General features: G+C 40.0%; 1 protein-coding gene across 5 annotated transcripts in view; it reads right to left on the bottom strand.

Moving 5' to 3' along the window:
* Nucleotides 1–726: 726 nt before the first annotated feature.
* RALB (RAS like proto-oncogene B) overlaps nucleotides 727–25768 on the bottom strand; it is a 51128-nt gene continuing 26086 nt past the window's right edge. For 4 of the 5 annotated variants that reach the window (XM_038421209.2, XM_038421211.2, XM_038421216.2 and 1 more), the window contains 4 exons: nucleotides 23315–23479; nucleotides 21439–21647; nucleotides 9422–9599; nucleotides 727–2453 (listed from right to left, as the gene is read on the bottom strand). In XM_038421209.2, coding sequence (XP_038277137.1) covers nucleotides 2334–2453; nucleotides 9422–9599; nucleotides 21439–21647; nucleotides 23315–23428 — 621 coding nt within the window. In that variant the 5' untranslated portion in view covers nucleotides 23429–23479 and the 3' untranslated portion in view covers nucleotides 727–2333. Of the gene's footprint in view, nucleotides 2454–2676; nucleotides 2701–9421; nucleotides 9600–21438; nucleotides 21648–23314; nucleotides 23480–25768 lie in introns of all 5 variants that reach the window. The other variant, XM_038421218.2, reaches the window with a different exon arrangement.

The raw sequence follows: 25768 nt of genomic DNA, 5'->3' as shown, positions 1-25768 counted from the left end.
GGGATAGGAAACTCAGAAGTCCATGCAAGACCTCAGTCTCATAATGTCCACTGCATATTGAACTTCATTTTCCTTTTCAAATCTCCAAGTGGAATGCACAAGAGCAGCAATCTAGCACATCTGATAAGAATAGGTTTCAGTAATCCTAGATGTTAGCTATGTTCAGGCTTGGAAGAATTAGATTTTTATTGGTAAGTGTTGATGTCACGACACAAGCACAAACAAATGAAAAAATATTTCCATTGATGATCATCAAAATTTACAGAGAGGCAGACAAAGAAAAATGCTGCTTGAGAATGTATCAGAATGTGACAATGATATTTATTTTGTAAATTTTAACATGTGATGTTGACAATTTGTGTCGTCTGGTTAAAAAACTAACTTTTTTGAATCTCAGTGTCACTAAATTAGTGCCTGACCCGCTCCCCATCAATTCCAGCAACAGTGAAAATTTAAAATTATAAAAAAAAATGCTTAAGAATAATTGATGTCAAAATTATTAAAAAAAATAATCAAATTCTGCCAAGCCTAGATACTTGATTAAATTTTGAATTAAGCCCTTCCTGCCACTGCACTTCTCCCGCCCATTTAAAGATTGAGCGAACGATACTAGTTTATTTAGTGCTTAGATACCCTTCACTACACTGCTCCTTTCCACATCTTATTCCTTTCTCATTGTAGCTGTATATGAAGTCACAAATCAGATGACAAGTTGAAAAATGATTCGTTTTCAGATAATATATTTGTCTTTTTTAAAATTCAAACAGGAGTTTTTCTATGATTCATTGGGAAACTGTACAAAATGTATTCCAGAAGCAGGGTAATTATAAAGGTTGACAATCTCTGCTACAGCAACAAGATGGAAATACATATTTTTGGCAACGGAACTTGATTGACACCATTAAGTTGCAAAAGGTATTTAAGTGAAATACGTCTGACACAGAGACAAAAACTGCTAAATATGTTTCCCATATAGTTCCCCTATTTCTATTCTAATGTAGCTGATCATTTAGGACTAACTTCAACTGTAGCTTTGACAGCGAAACTCAGCGAAAATGTCTCCATATTTTAGATAAATGTGCAGAACAGTACAGTAAAAATTAACAGCAAATAACATACTATATGACAGTTGCCTAACTTCATTTCAGCTTTGTTTCTGACATTTAGCAACTTACTTACTAGCCAAGTAACTGTGTCGAGTTGTGAGGTAGCATAAAAGCCTCACACTGGTTCCATTTGCATAGTTTTGTGATCGGTGGCCTATGTCCTTTCCCAAAAAGAAAAAAAAAGTTTCTCTTAAACAAAATGGAAAACAGAGATGCAGTATCTCCATGACATGAATACATGTATTACAATGTAACAAAAATAGACAATATGCACTTTAAACAGTTAAGATAATGATTTTGAGGAAAAGGGGAGTAAAGAGCAGATGAAAAAGAAGCAACTGTAGGAGTCTAGCCTCAATACAGAATACTACAAATTTTGGGGTTTGTTTTTTTAAATCAGTGCCAATTTGTTTCCTTTCGAAAAAAATAAACACTATTGTTTTAGGTCACTTACCCACCCAACAAATAATTGTTTTGGTCTGTTTTTTAAAAAAACCATGAGAGGAAACGAGCCAATTGGGAATACAACTAACCAGTATTTAAATACTAAATGTTGCATTACCAAACAAAGTCCAATTTCAGTCGGTAGGCTTGATTCATGAATACTGCATTGACTAATAATCAAACAGACACAGCTAATTTGCTTTTGAATGACAACTCCCAAATCTTCAAATGTTGGCATTCAAGTAGACTTCTGATAGTCTGAGAAAATATCAACAGCCACTTAAAGACTGTGAGAACCTCAAAGTCTTGCCAGATATTGGTTTGTCTATAATTAATACAAAAATGACTTAAAGTCAGAGAGTGCACAGACACTGGAAAATGTGGTTGAATTTAAAATGACAACCAGAGATGTTTGGTGAGGCTAATACAGGTTAGGGGTGGGGGAGATCAGATTTGAAAAGACATCAAGAAGCTACTACTTTGAAATTGACATGGGATTATTTCCTGCAAATCAGACAGAAATAAAATGCCCAAAGAACCATATTTCCTGGTAAAATTCTAGCTTTGAAAGTTGCTGGCAAAGCGAGTCCATTTCAGTGTACATGGGCTCAAATTTCTGTTGACTAATGGTTCACAAATTAATTTTCTTCATTTTAAAAAGGCAGTAAGTGAATAAAAATAGCATAAGGGAGTCAATACAAACTTCCTTTCATGAATCCAGCCCTATATCCTTAGTAGTAAGTCTTATTCATTCCATCTGTAGATATTTACAGGTCCTAAGGATCACAGTAAACAACATCTTTCTTTAAAACTTTTCTTGCTCTTGCCACTTTTCTTCCCATTCTTGTCTTTATTTTCTGACATTTTCTTTGCTCTGATTTCCCTCATTAGATCAAAGAATACCTGGAAAGTTAAACATATGGGAGATTAAAACAACAGTTCAGCCAGCAGAAAATAAATCGGTATATTGATGCATAAACTAGAGTATTTGGCAAACAAAAATGTAACACAAGAACAAAGCACCTAATAAAATAAAAATGAGTAGTCTAAACATAGATCCCAATGCTACAAATTCAACACCTGTGTTTATGCAGTACATGAATCAGGGGAAGGGAGAAGGACTTACCTAGCTACTAAGTCATTCGGCAGCCTGTTTCAAAATGATAAAAGCCTTTTTTAATGAGTTTCACTATTAATTGTAGCAAAGCAATATACAGTGGCATGCAGGGTTTTTATAGGGATCTATGAGATTTATACTAATCATAGGAGAACGTTTACGACTAACTCATGAAAAATGAAACCAGGAGACAATAAAAGGCTTGGTATAGCTCCTTCAACATTAATGAATTAATACAACATCACCAGGAAATATTAACCTTATTTTATGGAGGGAAGAACTTGGGTGCAGAGAATTTAAGTGAATAAACAAAGGTCACATATCAAGTAGAATCCACTTCTCCCAACCCCTAAGCCAGTGGTTCCCAAACTGGGGTTCGCGAAATGTTACAGGGGGTTCTCGAGAAAAAATTCCCTAATGGTGGACAGAGCTGTCCCTAGGGACACTGTCCCTAGGGCAGCAAGGAGCCAGAAGCCCAGAGCCCCTGGACTTCCAAGAGCTAAGCAGATCAAAGCAAGCATACCTATCATTGAGGAGATTTAAACTTCAAGACTCCTTATAAGAAATGGAAAGGGAGGTGGATATTTTTTTGCTGTTTTTAATATTAAATAGGCAGCTAGTATTGTTTTTAAAGTTATTATGAAGAACAAGTTTAAGTTTTGTTGTAACACATGTTGTTTGCCTGCACTGCTCAAGACCTGAATGCTTGTGTAGGAGGAACTCTTTGAGTTGGCTTTTTAAATGCCTTCATGCTGTTCTACATCTGATACTCCTTGATGAAACATAGGAGCCTTGTCTTATAGATTCATAGATACTAAGGTCAGAAGGGACCATTCTGATCATCTAGTCTGACCTCCTGCACAGCGCAGGCCACAGAATCTCACCCACCCACTCCTATGAAAAACCTCACCCATGTCTGAGCTATTGAAGTTCTTAAATCATGGTTCAAAGACTTCAAGGAGCAGAGAAGCCTCCCTCAAGTCAACCATGCCCCATGCTACAGAGCAAGGCGAAAAACCTCCAGGGCCTCTCCAATCTGCCCTGGAGGAAAATTCCTTCCCGACCCCCAAATATGGCGATCAGCTAAACCCTGAGCATATGGGCAAGATTCACCAGCCAGATACCCAGGAAAGAATTTTCTATAGTAACTCAGATCCCATCCATCTAATATCCCATCTCAGGGGATTTGGCCTATTTACCCTGAATATTTAAAGATCAATTACTTACCAAAACCCCATTATCCCATCATACCATCTCCTCCATAAACTTATCGAGTAGAATCTTAAAACCAGATAGATCTTTTGCCCCCACTGCTTCCCTTGGAAGGCTATTCCAAAACTTCACTCCTCTGATGGTTAGAAACCTTCGTCTGATTTCAAGTCTAAACTTCTGGTGGCCAGTTTATACCCATTTGTTCTTGTGTCCACATTGGTGCTGAGCTGAAATAATTCCTCTCCCTCTCCTGTATTTATCCCTCTGATATATTTATAGAGAGCAATCATATCTCCCCTCAACCTTCTTTTAGTTAGGCTAAACAAGCCAAGCTCCTTAAGTCTCCTTTCATAAGACAAGTTTTCCATTCCTCGGATCATCCTAGTAGCCCTTCTCTGTACCTGCTCCAGTTTGAATTCATCCTTTTTAAACATGGGAGACCAGAACTGCACACAGTATTCTAGGGGAGGTCTCATCAGTGCCTTGTATAACGGTACTAAAACCTCCTTATCCCTACTGGAAATGCCTCTTCTGATGCATCCCAAAACCGCATTAGCTTTTTTCACAGCCATATCACATTGGCAGCTCATAGTCATCCTATGATCAACCAATACTCCAAGGTCCTTCTCCTCTTCTGTTACTTCTAATTGATGCGTCCCCAACTTATAACTAAAATTCTTGTTATTAATCCCTAAATGCATAACCTTACACTTCTCACTATTAAATTTCATCCTATTACTATTACTCCAGTTTACAAGGTCATCCAGATCCTCCTGTATAATATCCCGATCCTTCTCCGAATTGGCAATACCTCCCAGCTTTGTATCATCTGCAAACTTTATTAGCACACTCCCACTTTTTGTGCCAAGGTTAGTAATAAAAAGATTAAATAAGATTGGTCCCAAAACCGATCCCTGAGGAACTCCACTGGTAACCTCCCTCCAACCTGACAGTTCGCCTTTCAGTAGGACCCGTTGCAGTCTCCCCTTTAACCAATTCCTTATCCACCTTTTGATGTTCATATTGATCCCCATCTTCTCCAATTTAACTAATAATTCCCCATGTGGCATGGTATCAAATGCCTTACTGAAATCTAGGTATATTAGATCCACTGCATTTCCTTTATCTAAAAAATCTGTTACCTTTTCAAAAAAGATTAGGTTGGTTTGGCACGATCTACCTTTTGTAAAACCATGTTGTATTTTGTCCCATTTACCATTGACTTCAATGTCCTTAACTAATTTCTCTTTCAAAATTTTTTCCAGGACCTTGCATACTACAGATGTCAAACTAACTGGCCTGTAGTTACTCGGATCACTTTTTTTCCTTTCTTAAAAATAGGAACTATATTAGCAATTCTCCAGTCATTCGGTACTACTCCTGAGTTTACAGATTCATTAAAAATTCTTGCTAATGGGCTTGCAATTTCAGGTGCCAATTCCTTTAATATTCTTGTCTGAAGATTATCTGGGCCCCCCGATTTAGTCCCATTAAGCTGTTTCAGTTTTGCTTCTACCTCAGATATGGTAATATCTACCTCCATATCCTCCTTCCCATTTGTCATGCTACCATTATCCCCAAGATCCTCCTCTTCTTTCTTAGTTTTCTTCTTATTTATATGGCTACAGAACCTTTTACTATTGGTTTCAATTCCCTTTGCAAGGTTCAACTCTACATGACTGTTAGCCTTTCTCACTTTATCTCTACATGTTCTGACCTTGATAAGGTAGCTTTCCTTGCTGATCCCTCCCATCTTCCACTCCCTGTATGCTTTCTGCTTCTTCTTAATCACCTCTCTAAGATGCTTGCTCATCCAGCTTGGTCTACAACTCCTTCCTATGAATTTTTTACCCTTTCTTGGGATACAGGCCTCTGATAGCTTCTGCAGTTTTGATTTAAAGTAATCCCAGGCCTCCTCTACCTTTAGATCCATAAATTCTTCAGTCCAATCCACTTCCCTAACTAATTTCCTTAATTTTTGAAAGTCAGCCCTTTTGAAATCAAAAACCCTAGTTGCAGATTTATTTTTGTTAATCCTTCTATTTAGTTTGAACTGAATTAGCTCATGATCACTTGAGCCAAGATTGTCCCCTACAACCATTTCTTCAATGAGGTCCTCGCTACTCACCAAAATTAAATCTAAAATGGCATCCCCTCTAGTTGGTTCAGCAACTACTTGATGAAGGAATCCATCAGCTATCGCATCTAGGAAAATCTGAGCCCTATTATTATTACTAGCACTGGTCCTCCAGTCTACATCTGGGAAGTTAAAGTCTCCCATGATCATGCAGTTTCCATTAGTATTTACTTTATTAAAGGGCTCTATCCATATCCAAATTAGATCCCGGAGGTCTATAGAACACCCCAAGCACTATCGTAGGAGAGGCTTTACTAGTTATCTTCCCCAATGTAATTTTTGCCCAGACGGACTGTCTTATCCATTGCATCGCTTCTTATTTCTTTACATTCTACCTCATCATTGATATACAATACTACTCCACCCCCTTTACCTTTGTTTGTCTTTCCTAAAGAGCACATACCCTTCAGTACCTGTAGTCCAGTCATGACTACTATTCCACCATGTTTCTGTTATCCCTATAATATCTGGTTTCACTTCCTGCACCAGTAGCTCTAGTTCCTCCATTTTGTTACCTAGACTCCTCACATTGGTGTATAAACATCTTAATTTTTGCTGTTTGGCCTCGCTCACATTTTGTACCCTATTAGGCACAGTCATTCTACAGCCAGTATAACCTATTAGACTAGTATCCACACTGCCCTCGCTCCTTATATACATTCTCCTACCCACGGCTGTATCCTTTCTTACTTCATCTTCTTCCCTCTCAATGCTAAAATCTGGCGTGGAGATTTTCTGGATATCTCCCATCCATCTCCCCCTAATTCCTTAATGCTTGTGTAGGAGGAACTCTGAGTTGGCTTCTTAAATGCCTTCATGCTGTTCTACATCTGATACTCCTTGATGAAACATAGGAGCCTTGTCTTATAACAGGCTTATTCAAAGTGATACAAGCTATGAAAGTGAGATCTTGGAAAAGTGTTGCCGTTTTCATAATGTAATAAAAATACTGTAATGATAAATAATTAATAATAGCATGTAATAAGCATGTCATAAAAACCAATTTTATATTTCCCAGATCACTGCTTTTATAATTTATACTCAGGTAAAGAAGAAAATCCCTGGAAATATTCATTTTTAGGAGGGGGTTCATGAGACTTGACATTTTAGTGAAAGGGGTTCACAGGTTGTTAAAGTTTGTGAACCACTGCCCTAAGCCCATATGGTATCCGGAAAAAAACATCTTTCCTCAACTAAAAATCAGAACACAGAAGGGAAAAAAAGAACAACATTTTAAAAGACTGCCAGGGTCAAACTTGTTTTTTCCCCCTACACGGTGTACTAAATATTCTAGACGTACAAGAATATGATTTTTAATAAAGTGTAATTTTACTCAATTTCAAAGTTTAGATGGACAATAAAAATACCAGCTGAACAGTTAAAAGCTGGTCTATGACTAGTCTATAGCGTATAGCTAGGAAAATGGAATTCTCAGGATTATAGAAGTATATTGGAATAATCCTTTTAATCCTTAAGAGTTAAGATTTGTGTGACAGCTAGCTCTTGTAGTTCCCCAAGAAGCAGATATTTTATTGGATTTAATAGACGAGGAACAAAGTAATTGAGACACAGCAAAAACAAGGCCTTCAGATACTGCATTTGGAAAGCATAAGTACAAGGTCATCCCTAAAAGAAGAAGAAAATGCTTCACACTGCTCCAGACAAGGAGATGTAAAATAAGACCTACTGATTCCTAACTTGCACACGTGTTGCCACTGACACATTTCAAAGATGTTCTTTATGTGGCAAATATAAAATTCTGTTTAAATTTAAGCCACTGCAGGAGTGCCCCTAATTTGAATGGATTTGGGAGGGATTAGATTTGGGTTGTCTGCACAGACGTCAGTTTCCGTGTAGAGAGGGTATAGTAACAATAGAGTGTAGTAACAAGTAATATGGCCAATACATGCCTATTTTCAGACTATACAAATGCCGAAAGTTAAGACTTAAAAATCAAGATCTAGGATGAATTTACAAGGCAAGTTAAGTGCGCTAGGCACTTTCCAAACAGAAGTCTGACCCAAACCACTTAAAATCTGTGATATTAACTCTCTCATTTTACAGATTAGAAAACTGACACACACAGGTCATTCTGCAAGTCAGAGCTGGTCTTAGAATCCAGATCTCTTGACTTTTTTTCCTGTGCTCTAACTGCTGCTGCCTTGATAACTAGACCATTATTAAACCAAACTAGGAAGATATGGATTATTTTAGCTTGCTCATCAAGAAATCTGAAAACATTTCCTAGTGAGCGTATATGTATTTGGATGGGAATGTTAATTTAGTCTAAAAAGCTGTAGTACAGATGCTGCCACAGTGAATGCACCTCATGATTTATATGGACTTTCTAACAGACTGAACAGGAAGCAGTTTACTAAACATAAAAGTCAAAACTAGCCCTCAGATAGTTAGTTCAAAACGTTCACCCCTAGAAGAGCCCTAAAAGTTTTGTTCTCAGACTGTAAGCAATTCAACTAAGATTCAAACATGATGGATCCACTAAGGGTCCTTTATTTGTTCAGACTTCTCCCAACATTGCAGGTCATCTTCTATGGATGTGTAAGAGGGTGTATTTTCATATTCTCCACAGAAAAAGGAAGAGAATCCTGATATCTAAGACACTTCTGGAAGGACATATGTATGTCCACTTGCTAGAAGGGTTATCAGAATCCATCTGTTCAGAAACTGAAAAGCAATTTCAATCCAAAAACACGACAAGTGACATCAAGCTGGAGAATACAGAGTCTTAGGAAAGGCAGGTATGGAGGACACGGGGAATCATGTTACAGGATAAGTATGTAGTAAAAAAATGTATATCCATTTTTCAGAAACTGCAGATAGTCTCAGTGATCAGAAAGCAAAGAACTGAGAGTTTGTCAGTGTTTTGGCAGATATTTAACAAAATATCAGCTGCACCGCATCTGAGCTGAGGAAACAAAAGAGGAAAGAACCAAACTTCAGACGTGCTGAAATTATCCTCATTTTAATTATGATGGGGTGAACTACAGTTAGTATATCTCATTACTAAGCATTTCAAGCTATAATTTAAATGAAACCCTGCACTTCAGTGAATTCTCAGAGCTAATAAATCTACTATACTTCAAACCATCATCTGAAAATTTGCCATTGTATAAGGGCTCACCACACTTGTATCTATATAAAGTAAATTAATGGGATTTTCTTGACATGTTACATAGACAGCAACAAAACCCAAATGTTTGCTTTAATTTGCAAGATATTCATTAACTGAAACATTCAAACATTACAAGTGTAGACTATGGTAAGAGGAACAAAAAACCCAACCATGAATTGTGCCTGTCCCAGAAAGTAGTAAGAATTGGTCAGTCATTCTCAGTTCTGAATGACCGATTCTACTGCTGTAAAAATGTAAGCTAGTTGCCTTACCTTATCTACATTTGCTCTAGTTTTGGCAGAAGTTTCTACATACTGCACACCCCACTCCTCTGCTTTACTTCTGGCCTCCTCCACAGGCACCTGCCTCCGCTCTTCCAGGTCAGATTTATTTCCCACCACAAGCAACGGGATTTTGTCCTCTTCAGCCTTCACACGCAGGATCTGTTCCCTAATTCATCAGATATTAAAAACAGAACAGCTGAGTTAGCTTCCTGAGAGCATCAAAAATAAAGCACTTGACACCAGGAATAAACAAGCAGCCTTCACACTTTGCCAAGGAGTATCATATTGTACTTCGAAAAAGCCATTTCAGGATGGCCTCATGCCATCACTAATGGGTAAAGGATTCCAAATTTAGAGTGATAACATTGCAAGCTCAGAGCCAGTACTCCCCAATGAAGATAGGAATCCAAATTGTAAGTTACTGGAAATGGAGATGTAACTGGAATTTCTTTCAGATACGTGATCCCAATGTGTATTCCATATGTGGGATATGCATGTGTACTCAGTGACTGAGACTGGAAATTCTTGCAAGTATTGTCAGTTTGTCTGTGCCTGTGCCCTGGATTGTCTTCTGCTCAGTATCAAGGGTGTAAGGGGAGATGCAGATTGACCATATCTCTACTTCCTTCTCTACTGCAAATCCAGTCGTGAGGCAAACCAGAGGGGAAGGTGGTCGGGTAGCAGAATTCAGATAGGGACAACACATCAAAGAATCTTGTTACAGATAAGCAACTTCCATTACTACTTTGAGTTCTAGTCCCTGTGTGCATTCCACATATGGGTGAATGTCAAGCAGTGATCAAATGGGAGGGGTGGTAGTGGTGGGGGGGAGGGGGGATTTGAGGATGCAGGTGGTATAGATTTTTAACACTACAATTCCAAAGGCTGTGTTGACAGAAGAGACTTGGACTGAAGCATAGTGCTTCATGAAAATACAGATAGTGCTCCCGGTTGCCATCTTACAAAGTGTCCAGCATAGGCAATTCCTGAAGAGATGCTACTGAGGTTGCCAGTGCTCTAGCAGAATGGGCCCTCACCCCATCCGGGGGAGGGAAACACACTAACGGATAGCAAAGGAGGATATAGCCAAGAATCCACTTAGAGGATGAGCACATATTGCTTGTCCCCATGTTTGCTCCACTATAGCGACAAAAAGTCTGGGTGATTTTCTAAATGGTTTCATTCTTTGAAGGTAGAATGGCAATGCTCATCTGATGTCAATAGAGTGTAGTTTCCTCTTCTTGCTGGAGGCAGGAGGCTCCGGAAAGAACCTGAAGTGAGGTTAAGACTTAAGTGAATTGATTGGCTTATGTAGAACGTGGAAGATATCTTTGCGATGAACTTTGGGTGGAGTGAAGGCATACCTTCTCTTTATGAAATGTAGCATATGGCGAGTCTGCCAGAAAGGCTGTTCGTTCACCCACCTTCCTGGCCAACGTAACGGCAATCAGGAAGACTGCCTTCATGGACAAATGAGTCATTGAGCACATGGTGAATGGTTCAAAAGGTGGCCCTGCAATGTTGAAAGTATGAGGATTAAGGTCTCAGTATGGTGTTGGCTTTGCTACTAGTGGGAAGGTCCTAGTCAGACCACTTACAAAACTGGTTGTTACTGAGTGAACAACAGAATAGCCATCCACCAGAAGGTAGAACACATTGATTGCTGCTAGGTGGACCTGCAGAGAGCTACTAGAAAGACCTGATGTCTTGAGAGTCAGGAGGTAAGTCTAAGGTAGCAGGAATACCTGCTAGTCCTGATAACTGAGGCACCCAGGTAGAGAAATGCCTCCATTTGACTAGTTAACATTTTCTGGTAGAATCTTTCCTGCTGTGATTAAGAATAGTTTGAATGGCCTCTGAACATGAACGCTCTAGGTCTGACACCCATTCAAATACCAAGGCATGAGATGAAGCGAGTCCAGGTTGGGATGTTTGATCCTGCCAGTCTCCTAAATTAGCAGTTCTGGGAAGGACTGAATGCTGACAGGTTGCTGGGTTGAAATTTGTAGGATGGTCCAGAAACCAGAATTGTCTGGGCTAATTGAGTAAGATGAGAACGACTTGTGTTTTGTTTTGACAAATCTTCTATAGAATCTGGGGTAATAGTGGGATTGGAGGGAAGGCGTATCTCATGTGGCGTGTCCAGGACAGGAGAAGGGCATCGCCCTCAGAGTCCAGACCTTGAACTGCTCTGGTACAACATACATTGAGCTTCTTGTTTTTCTGTGAGGTGAATAACTCCCAAGATGGTGTTCCCAACTGAGGGGAAAATGCTGCCCAGCACTGAATTGTGTAAATCCCACTCATGATTGCTGGAAAAATGTCTGAGCACCTGCGAATTCTGAGAACCAGGTAGGTACGTTACAGTGATTTCGGATACACCAATTCCATAAGTTGACCACCTCTATGTACAGGGGGAGGAGCCTTGCTCCACCTTGTTTATTTATATAGAAGACAGTCGTTATCTACATTAATCAAACAGAGAGAAGATGGGTGAGAAGATCCTCCTCCTTCAAGTAGTATCCTCTTCTGGGGTTAGAACATTCCTCAGAAGAACTGGATCTGAAAGTAAAGGAGATTGTGGGTCTGGGAAGGCAAAGATACTACCCTTTGGGGTAGTATATGTCTCAGTCTGTCCCAGATTATGAGGGGTCCCAGTTATTGGTTATACCAGATTCTGTGCCACAATAACTTAGTTGTTGGCAGATCCTTATGGGGCCAGGCCAGTATCATTAGAGAGTGTCCTTCCTGGAGCTTTTGGCTGGCAATGGTAGATGCTGATCTGTCGCCTTGCTAGAAATCCTAGTCAGCACTGGTGTTATGGGGGCCGGAACTGTTGGAGCTTTGCTCCTACATGCTCTCTGCTTTCTTTTTGTGGTCAGGAGGCTTAGGTAGACCTAAGTCCTTGGAGCTTATATGTGAAGACTCATCCAACTTGGATGGCATCAGAGGGGGAAACCTTCTCTTGGAAGCAGACTTAAAGGGGAATCAGTTTGTGCATCTGAGAGTGTTCCTTACTCTCAAGAGAAGCCAGAGGTAATGGGTCTTTTTCTCCTCTGGCCTCTGCTCCAGAGCTCATGCTCACAGACACGCTGCTAGAGGATTGTGGCCAGTATACAGGAGAATCTCCCGGCTTTCTCCATGAGGTATTTTCTCAATCAGAGCTCTCATCCCTCTTGGGTCTGGGGTGAGAAGGAGTGACAAATACTGCACTTTGCAGGGATATGCGCCTCCCCAAGGCAGTAAAGGCAGCACGGGTGTCATTGCTGACTAAGAAGGAGTGAGGACAGGAGATGCAGTGTTTAAATCCCGGGTTTCTAGGCAGTCATTGGGACAGAGATGGTCCCTGGGGTGGAAAAACTAAGCTAACACTGCAGATGCTATAAAAACACTAAAACCATATAAAATTATATTTACAGAGATGAAAACAATGCAAGAATAACTCCAGACACAGAATTCCGACTCAGCACATGCGATGGCAAGAAGGAACTGGAGAGGCAGTCAGTCCATACCTCCTTATATATGCTCGGTAGTGAGCACAAGGAGATCCAGAGCACAGGAGTGGACCAATGGACACTATTTGCAAGAATTTCCAGGCTCAGTTCCATGGTGCACATGTGTACCCCCACATGTGGAATATGCATAGGAAGCAGCACTTGGAAAAAGTTACATTTTGCGGTGTGTGGCTGAACACCGTATCTGTCTCTTCATCTGACTCCAATAAAGGACAGCTTCTATAGTGGAGTACAAATTGCCTTTGAAACAAGTCTTGTACCATATATTTATGGTTGATAAATATTTATGATAAACTCATTTGGTTGATTAATCTAAGGGCTCTTCCACAAAGCAACTCAGTTCACAGTAGACTAGAGCGGTGCAGATTTACACCCAAGCTTGCTGTGCACTGTCTCTGTACAGACAAGTGCTAAACAGAAAAGTTGTGATAGTATTAGTAAGATCTGTCAGACATCTAATGTATATTTTTATTTATCCATACTCCACAAATGGAAAATAAATTAAACTTAAGAAAAAAAAACATACCATTTTACATTTCTATAGCACCTTCCAGTGGAGAATCTCATAGGGCTTTATAAATAGGTACATATCCCTCTAAATTGGGAAGTAGTATCTCCATTTTACAGAAGGGAAAACAGAGGGAGGGAAAAGTTCAAGGATTTGTGGAAGGTCACATTGACACAAAGCAAAACCCTGCGCTCTGGCTCCAGGACCTGTGACCTAACCACACAGATGTCCCTTCCTCCACAAGGAAGCATGTTTGCTTCTACTAAAAGAGTGACTAGTGCACTTTAAGGCCCAATGAAATAAGTTTGGAAGGTTACAGTTCGATAACTGAAGGCATCTTTTGTTACCCCTTCAAGTTGATTTACTTTAAGAAAAACCACCTTTTTAATCAATAAAAATAAGAGTTTAAGACAATAGCAAGCAGCATAATTTTCTAAGGTATTGTCTAAACATCGAGGAAGCTAGTTAAAGTTATGAGTTCCTGCCAAAACTAGGAAATCTTGTGCATATGCTGGAGTCAACTTGTAGTCTTTATTCTAAGAAATGAAGGGTATAGTTCTTTTTAGTTCATTTTTCATATATCATTTCATTATGTGATGAAACAATACATAATAAACACCCACAATTGTGTTTTTTCATGCAATCAAATTAATACAATAGCTAATCTATCAAGATTAGGCATAGAAGCTAGTACAAGTAGCTGCTTGCAGTTTATTTCCCTTTAATAGCTGATTGTATTTAACAGATGCTCCAATTAGGGTCACTTCAAGTGCACGTTATACAAAACTGAAAAATTATGCACTTGAACACAACCAGCTTATTAGAATCACAAGATACTAACAGTTAGCTTTTCAGAGTCGCATAGGCAGGTAAAATGACCAAACAGCAAATATACATATTAACTATCAAAATCTGAATATCAGCAGGATTTCTAGCCTGACTTGAAATAAAGCTATGATAAAGAATTTGATCACAGAAAATCTAATAATCATTTACTTAAATTTTGTCATGTCAGTACTTTTCTATACAATTTTCAAAAACTCAAAATATTAAAGTAGTTGTCAGCATAAGATTTAAAATTAGTGTTTTGTCCAATGAGATGGATAGGTAATCCTTTTTTTCAATGGTGAAAGGGGAAAACTCCCATATTTTCATATTGAGGGAGTGTAGGGGCAAGGTTGCGGAAGATTGGCGAGGAGCTAAGTGGTGGACTGAGTATGTGACTGGATGTAAAGGGAGGATGCAGGCAGTTTCAATGAACTTTGTCAGACAGACCCTGCCAAAAGACTTTGTAGCATAGCTCGGCATATTTTTGAATGTAAACAAGTCAGTTTATGTAATAAGCATAAATCATACATATAAGAATGTAGCCAGCTGTTGACCCCATGTAACCCCGAGATAAACACAGAGAATATAGCACTGCAGAGGACTCCCCCCCGGCGGAGTCCTGCCTGGTCAGCTGTCCCAAACGACCAGAGTCCCCTGCAGCCCCTCCGTGCGTCCTAGGAGTTCCCCATGCAGATTGGAGCGTAAAGTTCTTCCTTCCTTCCTTCCATAAAGCATAGTTTACTATTCTTAGGCTTGAGTGTCCTCCTTTTGCTGGTATCTTCCCCCACAGCCCTTGCGGACACAGGGAGGTATTAGAATCTTTCAATTACCAGCCCAATCAAACACTACCATTAGCTAAATTCATAATTTGCCTTATCTAACTCCTATTGAAATCAATGGGTTTCCTGATCACATTTGATAGAACATGTTGTCTCTGGGTCTTGTCTCTTATCTCCAACCCTGTTTTTTACCCTTAATCCTATCCCCAAGACTCCACAATAAAGCAACCCTTTCCTCTGGCTGAGAGGAAGCCTGGATGCATCTCCTCCAAAAGTGTGGAGTCTTCAGTCAGATGGGGAGGTCTCTCTCTGTTGCACCTAAGGAGCTTATCAAAATTTTACCTATCCCCTAAGACAAGAAATGCACTGCCTTAATAATGTTCCCAAAGTGCTGGGTCATGGAGCAAGTACGAGGAACAACTGGAAAGAGGTGCAACAGAAAAAAAAGAACCAATTGTCTTTCCTGCCTCAGAGCTCATTAAAGAAAGGACCATAAGCAAATCCGAATGACAGCAACTCCACTTGTTGAAATTCCACTACAGGGAAGTCTCCAACGCTGAATGCTGTCTGGATAGATGAATCCTTTAAATTCCCTCAAGGTATCCGTCTCTTGCTGGGCATCTTCCTTCTAACTTGAAAAGCAGGAGCGTACAGGGGTTGTAGGTTCTCTTGAATATGGATTAATTCCAAGTTTAAAGCATCCATTTCTCTTTCCCCCAGGAAACACAGGGGGAAGGACAGATTAAACAAAAAAAAGTAAAAATTAAAAAAAACCCAAAGAGCCCCATTTTTATCATAGGTTGATGAGGTAGTCAAATTTCCTTGTTTGTCATCAGAATGCACAAGAGTTTACTACTAACCAGATGCAGGGCTAGTGTTTTGGTTTATTTCTTTATACTGGACCGTTGATACAACTGCAAAAAAAAAAAACACCACAGTAGGATGGCAAGCTTTGTGAGTGGCTACATTTGAGTCTACATGTACAGTGGCGCAGCTGCACTGCTTTAGTGAAGACACCAATATGCCAATGGGAGAGCGTCTCCTGTTGGGGTAGTTAATCCACCTCTGCAAGAAGCAGTAGCTATGTCAACAGGACAAGCTCTCCTGTTTAGTGCTCTCTACACCAGGGGTTAGGTCAGAGTAACTATGGTCGCTCAGGGGTGTGGATTTTTTTTTTTTAACCCCCTGAGCAATTCAGTTACACCAGTGTAAGTTTGTAGCGTAGACCAGACCTCCGAGAGCAGATTCAGTATTTTTGTTCTCAAATATTTTTATTCATTGTTAAGAATCAAAAGGGTCCTGTATCTTATTCCAAGTTATTGGTACTTTATTGCATATATGTACACAATTCCCATTACAGATTGTTAATATTGTTATCCAAAAGGCTTTTTTATGATATACAATATAAGTATTGGTTTTCAGCTGTCTTATTTGCTGCAGAAATACCACTTTGAGCTGTAGGCAGTTATTTTTAAGCAACTATTTGAGAACACCAAAAAATAAGATTCTATTCTCTTTCCTAGCTCAGCAATCAAAGATAGTCATTTCAAAATATCTGGTGTTAAGACTATAAATTGAAGATGTTCTATAAAAGAGAGAAACTCTGGGGGTGATGTTCCAATGGAAGAAAAAGGTCACATCAATATAAAAATATACCACAGGCATTTTAAAGGAGAGGCAAAAATACTAACAGCTGAAGCATTTAAAGGATCATTTTTACCAACAAGAAAAAATGAACTGACCAATTCTCTAGCAAAAAGTTACCAAGGAGCACTGTCAAGGTTTCAGACCAAGAAGCATAAATTACTAGCTCCAAACTAGAAAACAGACTTTTTGTTTTCCTTCTCAGTTAGGAATATTTAAGTGACACTCCAACTTCTGCAAGCCGCAGAAGAAATAACAGGTCCACAAACCTTAAAGCAACGCTGACATCAGTGTTTCTTATGCACAGACTAAAAGGTTTTGCCATACAGTATGTTGCTACACAAGACAAAATTATCTGTTAAATAGGAACATTTTGGGATTTGCAGCCACTCTCAGATGATCTATACCAGTCCAGATGCTTGTGTTTCAGATAGAGATCGCCCATCTTAGTCGTTCATCTGCTCGTTGAGAAGACGACTTGGTGGGCCACTTTTGTTCATGAACATTAGCCAACAACTTAGACCCAAATATTCCCATTCCTTCTTTCCACCTGAACCCAACCTCCAATGAATCCACTGGGTCAAACATGCTTTCCATTTCTCAAGTGCTTCTTCGGCCTCTAATCAATTCTTTATCCCATTTTGGAATCTGCTTGGCTTTTTCTTGGTCCTTAGCATACAAGGAACAGTCTCTAAAAAGCCAAGTTTTGCCGCTCTTTTTAGGTGAGCTCCTAGTGCCATGTAGGCATCCAAGCAAATAGGTCTATGCTCCTTTGCAGTTTCTGGGGACTGGACAGAAAGTGGGCAAGGCAACTTTCCATTCTACAATGGAAAACAGATATCCTTGGAGTGACGTCTGGAAAGGTTCTTAAGAACAAACTTCATCCTTGTGGAAAATCATATAAAGCTCTCTCTCTCTCTAAGAGCACCTTTAGCTCTTCAAGTCTTCTGGCCAATCATTTTGTGATAAAAACAAATTCTGTAATAATAATAAACAACATAATCCTTCTCTTAGGCTCAGCTGGAAGGGGTGCAAGAGCATTAAACACCAAGATCAAAGTCCCAAGCAGGAACAAGGGCAGAAAATGGTGTTGCCCTCATGGGCTCAGATCTCCATGGCTTTCAAAAACCTCAGTATCCCATTAGGTATTGAATTTACCTTTTCTCTGAATTCTGTGACTTTGGTTTAGTTGGTACAGTTAGCCCAGCCTGAAAATATTTCAGGATAGTAGGGCCAAAAGTCTACCTTTGCCTTATCACACCCAAGAGAGAAGACTCTCCAAGTCTTCAAGTACTCTCGTGAAACTAATTATGGCCAAGATTATAATATAGCTGCTATCTTTCTCTGCCAGACCTCTTCTTCAGGCTCATGCACACAACTGTCAGGCTGTAAGGGTAAATCCTACTGTGTTGTCATTAATACTGTTGATAACAGCTGAATTGGACTGTCCATGGACATGTTCAATAATCATGGCCTCCTCTTTGATGTGATCTTCTGGGCCTGCACAGCACATCCCAGGGTGGGAACACAAGCAAGTTCACAGATCTATGGTATGGTCTGGGTGCCCTCTTCTCAACTCAGCACTCCAGGGATGGAGTGATTACTTTAGCTGGATGCTTGGACCATGAGCGATTCAGGGATGATGGACACTAGCTGAAACAAAATGACCTATTAACAGGACTTTAGATCAAGACAGTGAGAATTTTCAGAGGAGAATGAAGATTAACTGTGTAATTACTGTGGCATATAAACTGTCAAAGACGAGCATCTGTAGACTGTTAATAGGATAGGCAGATGTAGTAGAAAGAAAGCCTACACACACCCAGCTGAATTGCATGAATGATCTCTAAGCCACTCATGAATAATATACAGGGAGATTCTAGCCAATTCCCCCCAACCTGTTTGCCAGAAGCTGCGAGTGGGCAACAGGCGATGGATCACTTGATGATTACCTGTTCTGTTCATTCCCGCTGGGGCACTTGGCATGGGCCACTGTCAGAAGACAGGATACTGGGCTAGATGGATCTTTGGTCTGACCCAGTATGGCCGTTCTAAGTTCTTGCACTCTAGTAATGTACCATCTTGCACTGCTCAAGATGTTCTCTTGAGCAACACAAGCTCATTAAATTAGTTCGCCACTCTTTCAAAAGCTAGTGAACATGCACCCAGCCTTTGTAATCTAAGCAGATTCCCCAAGAAGTTTAGACAAACTCACCAGTAAGCATAAAACATTAAAATAAGTTTATTAACTACAGAAAGATAGATTAAGTGATAATAAGTGTTAGGCACAGAGGTCAAAATTGGTTACATAAGAAATAAAAATAAAATTGCAATCTAAATCCTAAATTTATCAGACTGAGTAAGGGTATGTCTATATTTGCAGAGTTTTTGCACTGTAAGTTTCACCGGTGACAGGGAACCGGTAAAAGAAAAGCGCTGGTTTCGATTCCTCAGGCATCAGAGGGAGTGTTTACACTAGCAGCACTTCCATTGCCGATTAGAGCAGTGCTGCAGGGCAGCTATCCCACAGTGCAGCTCTCTCGATAGGTCTTGTGGGAAGAGTGAGCAGAAGACATTCTGGGTCCCTGCTCAGTGCCCCGTGATGCACTACTTCATGTCCCAGCAGCCTTGTTTCTTAATTCCTTGTTTCTTTTGTGGCTTTTTTTTTTTTTAAATCCTTTACTGTCTGGCTGCTTTCCCCATCACATCTACAAGCAAAGGGAAAGGGAGTTTCAAACTTCCAGGGGTTTACAGCGGGGAGGGGCAGCCATTTATCTGGCATCCGAGCGGCGGAGATGCTAGCCAGAGTGGTTACTTTTGGAACTGTGGGATACTTCTGAGTTTCACCGCAAAAAGTCATTAACAAGTGCAGAGGCTCCCACAGTTTTAGCACAAAAAAGGGACATTTTGTACTTTAAATGACAGGTGTAGACATAGCCTAAGATTTGAATCAAAGAGTTTTTCTCAACCCACAAGATGTTCCAGGCAGTTTACAGTTCTTAATACACAGGCTGAATCCCCTTCTCAGCCGGGGACCAATCTCCCCAGTTCACAGTGTCTTCCAAACGATCTTCCAGGTGTTGACATGGGGAGGAGAGAGGCCACGTGGTGAGGTCACTGTCCCTCTTTTATACTTTCTTCCAGCTGCTAGAAAGATCCTTGCTGTATCAGAGGGGTTAGGCTGCCTCCATTGTGTAAGTGCCCTCTGAGGAGTCTCAGAGGGCCACTGAGAGTTGGATTCTCCTTAATGGGCCATCAGTGCCCGTCTAGCCAATCTTGATGTAAATCTGTTTTGACAGCGTTAGTTGCTCTGTTATTGCCACTGAATGGCTGGCTGTGGGCATTTCCCACTTACCACATATTTCAGTAACAAATATATAGTAATACTTCATAACTTCACATACAATGATAGTGCATATAATTCAACAGGATATTAACGTTCAATAGATCAAGACTTTTTAAATGATACCTCACAAGGCATGCATTGTTCAAAACACATCAATCATATCACAGTGGTGAATATATTTTGAGGTACAGAGTGTCAATGTGTATGTACATTTTGCAGGTCCATGGATCAGAGGAACTTGCTTGAATTCACTGCTTGTCAATGGACTTGCAAGCAAGCCAGGGCAAGAAAACAAGCAGATAGACTAAGAGGGATGCATAAGATGTCAATGACTTGAACATTGAAGGATAAGAGCAACTGACTGTTCGGAGAGGGAGAGCCAGGTACCAAAAACCAGAGACGGTGGATAGGGAGGAGGGCTACCACAGATGCATGGGGGTGAGAGAGTTAAAAGTCTGAAGGAGTGTTGTTCAAAGGAGGAATGGAAAAAATGCTTGAAAGTGGCATGAAGAGGCCTTCCTGGGAATGATACTGGGGCTGACCTCTTGCCTTGGATGGACTCCTCAAGGAAAGCCCCTTCTTCAGAGTCTACAGCACTACAGTTTGTGGAAAAAGTGCCAGGCCCCAATGCATCTGAGCGGGCCTATCCCAGCATGGGACCCAGCTCAACCTCTTGACAAGGCCACTGGCATTTCATGCAAGCTGTTACAATCATAGAATCTCAGGGTTGGAAGGGACCTCAGGAGGTCATCTAGTCCAACCCCCTGCTCAAAGCAGGGCCAATCCCCAACTAGATCATCCCAGCCCAGGTGGTGGGACATGTGCAAGGACTACTAGGCCTGTTTTGCTTTCCTTTCAGCAGCATGCCTTTGGGATACAACTGAAATCAGAGCTGCTATACCTCCTTTGTAGTGTGTGTAGGTGGGAAATGGGGGAAGAGAGTGGCAAATAGAGACTGAACACTAAGCCATCTGCTAGCTGTGAAAAATTTGCCCAAGTATCTGAACTAGTACAGAAGACAAAAGAAAAACATTTTCAAGCTACTTGGCAGGGGAAAATGGAGAATTATACAAACCAAAATTAAAGAATTGCAAAGAGTTGCTTACTGTCCTAATATATAAACTGAAGTTAAATAGGGAAAATGGGTTGGCTCAGATACAAGATTTCCAATGCCTTACACTCAATGTTCTGTTTGCTTATGCAACTCAGGAGCAGTAAGTTAGTTTACCTTTTTATCCTTTACCCATTACTGAGCTACGAAACACACAATTCCATATTCATGTTATCAAACATACTCAGATCTATGTAAATACACGCAAAATATCAAAAAGCAGCTTGAGGAATTTAATCCCCCCCCCCCCCCTCCATCCAACTACAGTGCTTACCTTAACTCTGCTGTTGCTGTAAAGGATTCGTATTCAGTTATTGAGAAGACAAGGAGAAATCCCTCCCCACTGCGGAAGTAGTTGTCTCGAATAGCTGCATAATCCTCCTGTCCCGCTGTATCCAGAATGTCTATCTGAAATTCATCCCCATCCAGAACTACTTTCTTTCTATAACTGTCAGCCTTGGTAGGTTCATAGTCTTCTACAAACTGAGGAACATAAGAAAGGGAATAATAATACTAATAATAATCTACAGTACCCCGACTTTTTCCAGTGTGGCACTCCTCCCTTTGGATATTTGCTTCAGCACATTCCTCTCCACTTTTTATGGCCATTGTACAGTGTATATATACACTCCTGAAAGACCTTTTTATTTTAATCATTGTCAACTATTTCATGCCAGTTTTATGGCTTTAGTATTTTTAACTGGGGGGGGGGGGGTCTGCACAAACTTCTCTCTCAGATGTAGACCTTGGTACTGTTATTGTCTTTGTCACCTCAGTTAGAATGCTGAAGTGCCCTCTGCACGGAGATACACCTTAAATCAATTCAGAAGCTGAAGCACGTGCAGAACACAGTAGCTCAATTATTACAGACGCATATTGTTTTGAGTACATACACCAGTGCTCTATAATCTACACTAAACTGCTAATGAATTCTAGGTGAGGTTTACGGTACTGGTTCCGACCTACAAAATCAGTGTCAAAAAAGTGACACAGATACTCAGTGCCAGGCAACCATACTGTTCCAGGCACATCTTTGTACCAACTGTGGTCTGAGGTGCTCCAGCAGGGGTCCCTACACATTAAAAAAAGAGAAAGAGTTGCCACCAGAATGTTTATTATGAGAGCAACTTGATTCTGGAATTTAATCCGCCAACTTGGTAAAAAAATAGTCCACATTTGTTGATCTTTAGGACAGACTCCCAAGACCATCCATTGATACACCTCTTGGGGTTTTTTAGTTGGGTGTATTTTAGTGTGTTTTTTTCATTTGTACGACTTATTATCACAAACAGTTGTCAGAATGCCTAGAGTAGGGGCATAGGCTATTTAAAACAGAACTACAGATTGCATTTTTCACCTATTCAGTGGAGTTGTGATCCTGCCGTTTAACAGATGCACATGACTCCCTGAGTACACCTTGCAAAATTAGCTATAGAACTTAAACTGATTTACAAGACATCCATCTGCAAACTGAAAGCAGGCTTGAGCCCAGTATATTAGTACTAAAGAACTAGAATAAAGGAAGCCTGCAATCTTCTTTGCATTGTTTCTTCATCAACATCTGCCTCAAAAATAGATAAGTAAAAAGAAAAGGAGTACTTGTGGCACCTTAGAGATTAACAAATTTATTTGAGCATCAGCTTTCGTGAGCTACCGCTCACTTCATCAGATGCATTCAGTGGAAAATACTTTTCCACTGAATGCATCTGATGAAGTGAGCGGTAGCTCACGAAAGCTGATGCTCAAATAAATTTTAGTCTAAGGTGCCACAAGTACTCCTTTTCTTTTTGCGAATACAGATTAACACGGCTGCTACTCTGAAAACTGATAATAAGTTAGGATTCAAGTAAAAGTAAACACTCTCTTGTCTCAAAAAACCTCACAGTTTAACTGCACCAACAACACTTGAGAAAGTGTGGTGAACTGAAATGGCTGCTTAAATATCCTGCATTCCCTATTCAATGCACTCTTTGCATTTTGTCTTTAAAACTTACGGAAACTGTATTTAATCCCTGGATAGACAGCATCAGACTTTCCTGATGTGCCAAACATCTTTAGAATAATTTTACTGATTGCACAAGGAAAATCCAGCAGAATGACTGTCAATTATTCATGGAGCGTAATAAGCAATGTGTGTTAACTCTTCTTACCTCATCATACATGAACTGAAGTGTAAGTGCTGATTTGCCTACGCCTCCACTGCCAACCATGATTACTTTGTGCAGGACCATAGAACTCTGGTTCTTGTTCTTGTTGGCAGCCATCGTCTTGGTTATCTACAGTTGTCAAGTGCCAACAAACAGCTAATTTAAGAGCTGCAGAAAAAAAAGATAGAAGTAGTCACATAAATAAAGTATACAATCTTTTGTAAGTCTGTACATGGAATATAACAGCATCCTTGGTGTTAGAGGAAAAAACTGCTCAACACCTCTAGCAATCTAAAAAAAAATTATCACATTGGAAGAGTCTGCACATGGTACGGCTGAACCAGTTTGCATGTTTTCTTGCCATTTATTGTAAGCATACTTTTTAACTGGTTTCAGAGTAGCAGCCGTGTTAGTCTGTATTCACAAAAAGAAAAGGAGTACTTGTGGCACCTTAGAGACTAACAAATTTATTTGAGCATAAGCTTTCGTGAGCTACAGCTCACTTCATCGGATGCATTTGGTGGAAAAAACCAAACCAAATGCATCCGATGAAGTGAGCTGTAGCTCACGAAAGCTTATGCTCTAATAAATTTGTTAGTCTCTTAGGTGCCACAAGTACTCCTTTTCTTTTTACTTTTTAACTGTTAGTGTGGTCAGAAATAGGAACCAGTATTATAGGCCTGTTGATAAACAGCCTCGAAGTTTGAAAAGTACAATTTTCAAGAAGTGGTGATTAAGTCTAAATTCACAAGAGTTTAATCAAAAAAACTTTTCTGGACAGGGACTACACATGAGAAATTTTCTGTGGAGAGGAGACTTCTGCCTCTTCCCCTTCCACCTAAAAGGTAGAAGAATGGTCATGATCATGCTTAAAATAAACTATAAAGATACTATTATGACATTATTAACACATTCCTAAAGTGTTTCTTTTCAATGTTTTGCTCCTTAAAATCTATAATCCGACAGTAGTGCTATGCCTTAGATCTCCTTAAAAATAATGGGATTACTTTTGCTGTTATTGCCTTCAGACAAATTGAAAGCAGACAAAGATCAACAACAAATCTTGGCAGACAAGACAGAAAAATACATTTAACTGAACATCTCTATTAGTTATGACATAACACTTTGTTTTATGTAGTTCTGCCTTTTCTTTTTGATAATCTCTTTGCTTCTTTGATGCTGCAAGTCTAGTTCTTCATTCCCAGGTCTCTCTTGTAAACAGCAAGGAGGAAGTGTCAATCACAATTTCCCTTCCTCCTCTAAAGTGGTTGGCTAAAATAAACCCATAACAAGCCTCCATAATTGAACATGGAAAAAGTTACCCCCTAGATACAAAACTACAAGCAAAGTACATACTGTGTGTAGTGCAAACTGGACATTTAAGACTTTCACTTGTGACAGATGTTCTTTCAATTAATCCTATTCTATCACAGACTAGCTGGAAGGACGGGAAGAAACTAAGCCCCACTATCTCCTGACTCAGATGTTGCCAGAAGGGCAAAGGGGCGGGGGGAGGTGGAGGAGAAGAGATAAGGTTTAGTGGCTACATTTTCTTAAACAGGATGTAACCAACATCATCAGCTTCATGAAAATGCAGGGACCTGATGGTAGGCTCAATGATAGTGTGCAGATACAGCTCAGAGAAAATCCTAGATATTTCTGGCATTGGCTGTCAGCCTGTGGAGGTAAGTATCTCATAAGTCCGCTGACAGAATCACAGTTCTGATAGACTCCACTTTGAACCATTTGGGAGACAGGGACATGCTGATTTAGAGTCCAGGATGAATAAGCTGCTCCCAAACTAGGAACCACAGGTTAATTGAATAAATATTTACATAGTCCAATAGACGTATAGAGTGCAATACAGATATACAAGGACAACAGCATCCTTATCATGAGGACTTTAAAATTAAGGGCTTGATCCTTGAAGTCAACGAAATCACTCACTGAGTAGTGGCTGCAGGACCAGGCCCCAAGTCAAACGATATAAGCAATGGCATACCATGGAAGAAGGGAAGGAGAAGACTTAACAGAGAAGGGAAATTTCAACGGAAAGTAGCTCCACCAAAATGAGGCTGGTCTAGCCAACTTCATTCTGAGAAGTTTGGAAACACTGCTTTTGTAAGAAGGAGGACAAATCTCCAACCAGATAAAAGTCACTAACCAAACAATTTCAGAATGGCATATCCAAGACTGTAGAATAAGTTCCAAGAGGACCAGCATGCAGCAAAACAGCATGTAAAGGGACAGACTATTAAACTTTATGTTCATGCAATAAGAAATCTGGATTAATTGTTAAATTTCCAAGGCATTTTCATAGCAGAACATCCCTGAGTGTTTTAGCAATGTGATCAAATTGCTGGACAGACTGAAGAACTCTAAACTTAGAAGAAGGGGTAAGTTATTCCATGCTATAAAACCAACTGTCCTTATTTTGTTTAAGAAACTGAAAATAAG

The sequence above is a fragment of the Dermochelys coriacea genome, chromosome 11, assembly GCF_009764565.3.
Source record: "Dermochelys coriacea isolate rDerCor1 chromosome 11, rDerCor1.pri.v4, whole genome shotgun sequence".
NCBI classification, from domain to species: domain Eukaryota; kingdom Metazoa; phylum Chordata; order Testudines; family Dermochelyidae; genus Dermochelys; species Dermochelys coriacea.
The sequence above is the reverse complement of the archived record's forward strand: the minus strand, read 5'-3'. Positions and strand labels throughout refer to the sequence as shown.